General features: G+C 55.6%; 1 protein-coding gene across 1 annotated transcript in view; it reads right to left on the bottom strand.

The window, feature by feature from the left end:
• Positions 1 to 6103, bottom strand: part of LOC113940320 (ubiquitin carboxyl-terminal hydrolase CYLD-like) — a gene marked incomplete at its 5' end in the record, with an annotated part of 8375 nt that extends 2272 nt beyond the window's left edge. Inside the window, 9 exons of the mRNA XM_027631449.1 lie at positions 716 to 834; positions 978 to 1086; positions 1301 to 1430; positions 2365 to 2431; positions 3122 to 3213; positions 4109 to 4219; positions 4777 to 4918; positions 5275 to 5428; positions 5883 to 6103. Of these exons, the coding sequence (XP_027487250.1) occupies positions 716 to 834; positions 978 to 1086; positions 1301 to 1430; positions 2365 to 2431; positions 3122 to 3213; positions 4109 to 4219; positions 4777 to 4918; positions 5275 to 5428; positions 5883 to 6103 (1145 nt within the window). The remainder of the gene's footprint in view (positions 1 to 715; positions 835 to 977; positions 1087 to 1300; positions 1431 to 2364; positions 2432 to 3121; positions 3214 to 4108; positions 4220 to 4776; positions 4919 to 5274; positions 5429 to 5882) is intronic.
• Positions 6104 to 7826: the final 1723 nt, after the last annotated feature.

The raw sequence follows: 7826 nt of genomic DNA, 5'->3' as shown, positions 1-7826 counted from the left end.
GGGATGGGAATGATCCTGAGGGAAGGGATGGGAATGATCCTGAGGGGATGGGAATGAACCTGAGGGAGGGGATGGGAATGAACCTGAGGGAAGGGATGGGAATGATCCTGAGGGAGGAGACGGGAATGATCCTGAGGGAGGGGACAGGTTGGGATTCATGGGGGGGAGGGAAGGACTGACCCTGGGAGAGGGGACAGGGGTCACATTCCCAGTTTATTCCCAAATTGTCTAACTCCTGTGTTCCCTGGATGTCTGGGAATGCTGTTGTGGCAACAGCCTGGCAGGAAGAAGCTGAATCTGGAGCCTGTCACTCTCCAAGAAGTTGTGGGAATGCTCATGGTGAGGGATCAGCACCCAGTTTGTGCAGGATTAGGGGTTTTTATGGAATAGGTTGGGATTTGTGCTTTTTTATGGGATAGGTTGTCCAGAGAAGCTGCGGATGTGAAGCTGAAATGTCCAAGGCCAGGCTGGACAGGGCTTGGAGCAACCTGGGATAGTGGAAGGTGTCCCTGCCCGTGGCAGGGGCTTGGAATTCCATAATAATTAAGCTCCCTCCCATTCCATGATTTTACGATTCCACGATTCTTCAGGCTCTGTGTGAGCAGAGGGTTCAACACCCTGTGGGAATGACTCTGTGCCCAACATCCAGGGAAATTTTGGGAGGGTTCAACCTCATGCCGAGAATGGATTCTTGGGAACATCCAAGGAAAAATACCTGTCTGGAGCAGGAGCTGCAGAACTGCTTCAGGCCCGTGGCTGCGAACACCTGGTCCTGGAAACATTCCAAACACTCCAGGGTGGCAACATCTCCACACAGGCAGCATTCCCTGGGACCTGCAGGGACAACAGAGGCTGGGCCTTCCCCAGATCCCCCCTGAAATCCAGCCTGTCCCGCCAAAACCACGGGGAATTTTTCCTCGGGGAAGGAGGATCCCACCCTGATCCCAAAAGCTCCCGGTCCGTCATTCCCAACTCACTGTCCAGGAGCAGGTCTGTGATGTCCAGCTCCAAGGAAGGGATGATTTTGCTGAACATTTTGTACTCCTTCCCAAAACGTGGCATTTGGATAATGAAGCAGGAGGGGATCTGGGGAAAGGAAAGGGGAAAGGAAAGGGAAAGGGGAGTCGGAAGAGCCAAAGCTCGGAGGTTCCGCTCTAAATTTGGGAATGAAGACTTCCTGCCTTTGCGGGATAAAAGGGAAACGGGGAAAGCCAAGCCCTTTTTCCCAAGTCAGGCTTGGATTCGGTGTTGGATGTGGGACCTAGAAGGTATTTTGGGAAGCAGAAGGGAAGGACCTCACCTCCACCAGCTTCAGATCCGAGGACAGGAAGGAACGTTCCACCAACTGCTGCACGTTGGGAACCACCAGATCCTCCTGCTTATCCAGGAAGATCTGGTAGCAGTAACAATCCTGCTCCTGCCCTCCTGACCTGCAGGGAATAGTCGTGGGATGGCTGAGGTGGTGCCGTGGGAGGATTCTCCCTAAGGATTCTCCTGCCGGAGCTTCTGGGCTCCAGGCACTGGGGCAGTTTGGTGCCACACCCAGCCCTTTTTCCACATGGAAATCCCACGTTTGTGCCATGGGAAGGGGGGATAAGTAGGATTTTCAGCCTTGTTGTCCCCCCTATAGCACCAAATCCTGCTCCCATGGGTAAAATTCCTGGATATAAATATTAAAAAAATTACTGGGAGCAGCTTTTAAGCCCAACAATCCAATGGTTGCTCCGATGGGAGATCCATTGATATTCCCATCACTGAGCTGTTCCAGGAGAGCTCCCAAAAGGCCTCCATCCAGCAGGGGAAGGATTTCCTCGGGATAACCCCCTGCAGGGAGCTGCAGCACAGAGGCCCCCTTTGTGCTCGGCCTTTTCCCAGGATCTCTGCGTTCCAGGATCCACAAAGGAGCGCGGAGATCCAACAATCCCCTTCTGTTACTTTTGGCTTCCTCCAGCCCCTCATCCCCTTTGTGGAGCCCTGGGATGGCATCCATGGGCTGCCTGTTGGAGAGGTTCTGGGATAGGAGCCAGCTCGGCAGCCTGGATGCATCCCAGATTTATCCAAAGGCTGTTGGATCCTGCTGGCTCTGCCCTCAAACCCCTTCTCGACTCTCCCCGAGGGTGGGACAAGGCTTTTCATCCCGATTTTCCGAAGGCAGTGCCTTCCAGGGAGAGCTCAGAAGTGTTTTTTCCTGGCTGGGAAGATCCCAACAAGCAGGATCACAGGGGACAGCAGAAGGAGTTGCCCAGAACTTGGAGCTGTGCTTCCAGAAAGCTCCATGGAAAGGGAAAAGTGACCCCCCTCCCCAACACAGGGAATGTGAGGTGGAAAACCAGGGAATTGCATCCCTCAGCTGTGGAAACCTACTGGAGTTTCAAGAGTGGCTCCATTCCCAGGATCTGCTGCATTATGAGGTTGAGGAATTCCTCGGGATCTGGAAAGGGGAGGGAAAAGGGATGGGAGCCAAAAGCTGCCAGGGAAACACGAGCCAACATTCCATGAACCTGGAATTTCATTTTTTAGGTGAGGGGGCCACCGGGATAAAGGCTGAGAGCACTTGGATAAGGCACAAATCCCAAGGGGAGCACGGAAAAGGCAAACCAGCCTTCGGATACTGCACTTTCATGAATCCTGGAATGGTTTGGGTGGGAAGGAACTGTAAAGATCATCCAGTTCCAACCCCCTTCCATAGGCAGGGACACCTCCCACTATCCCAGGTTGCTCCAACCTGGCCTTGGACACTTCCAAGGATGGGGCAGCCACAGCTTCGCTGGGAATTCCATCCCAGCCCCTCCCCACCTTCCCAGGGAAGAATTCCTTCCCAGTATCCCACCTAAACCTGCCCTCTGGCAGTTTAATCCCATTTCCCGTGTCCTGTCTCTCCATCCCTCATCCCAATTCCCTCTCCAACTCTCCTGGATCCCCTTTAGGCTCTGGAAGGGGCTCTACGGATACGGAAAGTTTTAAAACCCGAAAACATCTTCCGTGTGAATTTTGCCATAAATCACCGGCTCCTTAAAGCACATTCCCGGGAAAAGCCCAAAATTTCCGTGTTCAGCTGGTGCCTGGATGAGGTAGAACACAGAGAAGCAGCCCTGGAAAAGCTCCAGAGGGAGCTCCTGACCTTTCTCAGCGTTGGTGAAGCTGGAACATTGTCCCTTGTCCGTGAGCTGCTCCCGGAGGTGCATCACGCTGCTGGCCCGGACAAATCCAGTCCTGGAACGACAACCGGCTCCGGGTGATCCCTCCAGGGCGTTTCAATCATGGAATGGGTTGGGTGGGAAGGGATTTTAAAGGTCATCTCGTTCAACCTGCAGGGATGCCACCCGCTATCCCAGGTTGCTCCAAGTTGCATCCCTTGGGTGCTTCCAAGGATGGGGCAGCCACGGCTTCTCTGGGAATTCTATTCCAGCTGCTCACCACCCTCACAGGGAAGAATTCCTTCCCCCTTGTCCTGTCCCTTCATCCCTCATCCAAATTCCCTCTCCAGCTCTCCGGGAGCCCCTTTAGGCTCTGGAAGGTGGATGGTCTCCCCTCATCCAGCTTGGAATTCTTTGGGATCGCTTGCTGATGAAGGCAAAGCTTCATCAACTTCAGGATTCCATCCAGAGGTGGTTGGAACCCCAGGGATCCCTGTTTTTCCCTTTCCCTGGGAAGTCCAGCTCCCAAGGTTTCTCCAGAGCGGGAGACTCTCGTGGAAGGAGCTGGGACAGCCTCACATCCCAGGGAAAGGAACAACTGGAAGAATCATCACAGGATCATGGAATGGTTTGGGTTGGGAGGGATTGTTGAATTCCAACCCCTTGCCCTGGGCAGGGACACCTCCCACTATCCCAGGTTGCTCCAACCTGGCCTTGGGCACTTCCAGGGATGGGGCAGCCACAGCTTCCCTGGGAATTCCATTCCAGTCCCTCCCCACCCTCCCAGGGAGGAATTTCTTCCCAATATCCCACCTAAACCTACTCTCTGGCAGTGGGAAACCATTCCCTGTTCTCCTGTGGGATGTGGCTGGTAGGAAAATCCCTTTCCCTTGGTGCCAGCTCCCACCTCCAGGGCCAGCAGAGAAGGAATGAAGGCAGACGGAAAACTCCCGGCATTCCCAGAGACCCACCTCCGGAGGGGATTCACGATCTCATCCCGCAGAATTCCCTGGACATTCCTGTCACTCAGTGGGAAGGGCATGAAGAGCATGGAGTCCAGCACAGATGTGCAGGAGAAGAGGCTGTGGAAAGAGTGGGATGGGTTTAATCCCGATGGATTGGGAGCGACGGCCGGAACCCAAAATGCCGGTGGATGGTGACAGTCGATGGTTGGGATGCTCAAGATTCCATGCATGGAATGACAGGGAGGTGAAGGACAGCACAGCTGGATCGATGGACACTGGGAGAAAGCAAGGGAAGAGCTCAGGGAGAAGGGAATTCCTACTTGGCAGCCAAAACTCAGGGAAAGGCCCCAGGGAGTCTTTTCCTCTCCAAACAGCCAAGCTGGGACCTCCCGGGTGGGTTCTTGGGAAGTGATTCCAGCCACAACTTCCAGGGACAGAGCCGGCACGGTCCGAGTCCGGAAAACTGGGAGCTCTCAGCACCCTAGAGGACAAGACACATGGGAACGGGGGAGGGAGGGGGTTCCTCAGGGCTGGAAAGCCTTCCAGGGTTGGGAATGAGCTGGAAAAGCAGCCTCGGGGCTCTGTCTTCATGGTTTTATCCCGCCGACGTGGAAATCCAGGGAAGTGCTGTGATTTAGGGATTAAAACCCCGCTCAGGGAAGGTATTTTCTCACCTGAAGAGAGCGGCATCCATGTAGCAGGAATTGCAGTGGCCTTGGATGCCCTTCATCCGGCCCCGCAGGACGCGCACGGCCGCCTCGTTCCTGAGGGGAGGAAAACTCTCCGGAGGAGCCTGGGGAAGAACTTCCCGTTCTCCTGAAAGGAAAACAAATCCCTTGGAGTCCCCAAATCCTGGGGGGCAGCTCGGCCCTTCCCTGATTCCCCCCCTAAGAGTCTTAAGCTGAGCCTAAGACTCCAAGGTGGCTTCTCCATCTGGGCTTTCCCGGTTTCCCGAATCGCTTACGACCTCTCGCGCCGGCGGGGATGTTCCCTATGGAATTTTTTTAGGTTGGGAAAGACATCTGAGAACTTTGGAGTCCCCCCCTGAAGCCAACAGTGCTGAGGGTGGGGTGGGGCACAGGTGCCACCAGAACCCAACACTCAAAGCAGGTGAAGGACTTCCCTTCTCCACGGGGAGTCTTCCCGGTTTTCCCGCTTCCCGGAGGACTCACCGTAATCCAGGAGGGAGGGTTGGGCGTCGGGAAGGCTCTGGAAGCGCCGGTCGGGCTGGCAGGAGTTGAGCCTCACGAAGAGGCCGCGTTTTGGGGCGCAGTGGAAGTAGGACTTGCCCAACCACTCGCCCCCGGTGACCCCCTTGTCTTCATCCTGGAGAAGACATCCGGGAATGGCAGAATTTATGGGATCACGGAGTTGGAAAAGAGCTCTGAGAGCACCCCACCACCCCTAAACTGTGTCCCCCCCCAAAGGGTCACATCCACAGGGATGGGAAATCCCTTCAGGAATGGGGATCCCACCCCTGCCCTGGGCAGCCTCTTCCAGTGCTTTCCAGCCCTTTCCAGGAAGGAATTTTCCCAATATCCTGCCTAAACCTCCCCTGGTGCAACTTGAGGTCGTTCCCTCTCGTCCTGTCCCTTGTTCCCCAGGAGCAGAGCCCGATCCCACCCATTTCCACCTTCCTGTCCCCTTGGATCCCTCCTGATCCCCCTTTTCTCCAGAATGAGCCCCCCCAGCTGCTCCAAACCCTTCCCGGTTCCGTTCCCTTCCTGGAACGTGCTCCCAGCCCCTGGATATACCCGGAGATCCCAAACCTGCCCCTCACCAGTTCCACTCCCGCCATTTTCTCCTTAATCTGGGGCAGGAATCCCAACCAGCGGATGATTCCCGACACTTGGCTCCCCTTGTCCAAGGCGATCTGGACCATGGAGTTCACTTCCAGGGGGGAATTCCCACCTTCGCCCTCCTCGCCGCTCTCGCTCGTCTCCGCTTTCCTTGGATTTGGGGGGTCCAAACCCACGTCGGAGTCGAAGGACGGAAACAAACCTGGTGGACAACACAAAACACGGGGTGAGGTGGGAATTCCATCCCAAATGGATGGAACCTCTGGATCTCACCTAATTCCAGGCCTATTTTGGGATTCCAGGCCACACAGACGAGCACTAGGTGTAATTCCCAACGGATGGCCAAGCTGGTCCAACAGGATGACAGGGAATCATAGAATCATAGAATCAGCTGGGTTGGAAGGGACCTCTGAGATCATCCACTCCAACCCTTGATCCAACCCCGCTGTGGTTCCCAGCCCATGGCACTGATGCCACATCCAGTCCCATCTTAAAAACCTCCAGGGACGGAGAATCCACCACTTCCCTGGGCAGCCCATTCCAATGGCTGATCACTCTCTCTGGAAAGAAATTCTTTCTAACATCCAACCTAAACCTCCCCTGGCACAGCTGGAGACCGAGCCCTCTTGTCTTGCTGATCGTTGCCTTGGAAAAGAGACCAACCCTGACCTGGCTACAACCAGGGAGTTGGAGAGAGTGAGGAGGTCTCCCCTGAGCCTCCTCTTCTCCAGGCTGAGCCCCCCCCCAGCTCCCTCAGCCTCTCCTCATGGGAATTGTGCTCCAGACCCTTCCCCAGCCTCGTTGCTCTTCTCTGCACCTGCTCCAGCCCCTCCATGTCCTTCCTGAACTGAGGGGTCCAGAACTGGACACAGCACTCGAGGTGTGGCCTCACCAGTGCTGAGTCCAGGGGCAGAATCACTTCCTTGGACCTGTTGGCCACACTCTTCCTGATCCAGGCCAGGATCCATTGGCTTTCTTCGCCACCTGGGCACACTCTGGCTCCTGTTCAGCTTCCTGTCCATCCAAACTCCCAGCTCCATTCCTGCCTGGTTGCTCTCCAGCCACTCTGTCCCCAGCCTGTGGGGCTTCAGGGGGTTGTTGTGGCCAAAGAGCAGGACCCGGCACTTGGCCTTGTTGAACCTCATCCCGTTGGAATCAGCCCATGGATCCAGCCTGTCCAGGTCCTTCTGCAGAGCCCTCCTGCCTTCCAGCAGATCCACACTCCCCCCCAGCTTGGTGTCATCTGCAAATTTCCTGATGGTTCACTCGATCCCCTCATCTAAATCATCAATAAAGACATTAAACAGGACTGGGCCCAGCACTGATCCCTGGGGACACCACTGGTGACCGGATCCCAACTGGATGCAGCTCCATTCCCACCACTCTGGGCCCGGTCCTCAGCCAGTTCCCAACCCAGCACAGAGTGCCCCTGTCCAAACCTTTTCCAGGATTATCCCATGGGAGACGGTGTCCAAGGCCTTGCTGAAGTCCAGGCAGACACACCCACCCCTTCCCTCATGCCCCAGGTGGGTCAGAAAAGGAGTTCAGGTTGGTCAGACAGGTCCCACCCTTCCTAAACCCGTCCTGGCTGGGTCTGATCCTTGAATGTCCCTCTTCCCTCTTTCCCGGCCTCGGAGTTAATCCAGCCCTTCCCAAACTCCTGGAATGGCAGCAGGGGGTTCTTCCCGAATTTTTCTGCCTTTACGGAGATGAATCAGCGAAAATTCCAAGGTTTTTTTGGTGGGTTTTGGCGGCGACCGAGAGATTCCATCAATTCCTCGCCTTTCCCAACGACTCCCACCGGAGCTTTTCCCACCGGGATGAAGCTCCGGCTTCGTCTCCCACTAAATTAAAGCCTCTTCCCTGAGGAAAAACTCGTCTTCCCGGGATTCACCCCAGAGAATTCCGCCTGGAAGTCGGGGATT

Source organism: Corapipo altera, unplaced genomic scaffold (assembly GCF_003945725.1).
Source record: "Corapipo altera isolate COAL_440 unplaced genomic scaffold, ASM394572v1 60546, whole genome shotgun sequence".
NCBI lineage: Eukaryota > Metazoa > Chordata > Aves > Passeriformes > Pipridae > Corapipo > Corapipo altera.
Note: the sequence above shows the minus strand (reverse complement) of the source record. Positions and strands in the feature narration are given on the sequence as shown.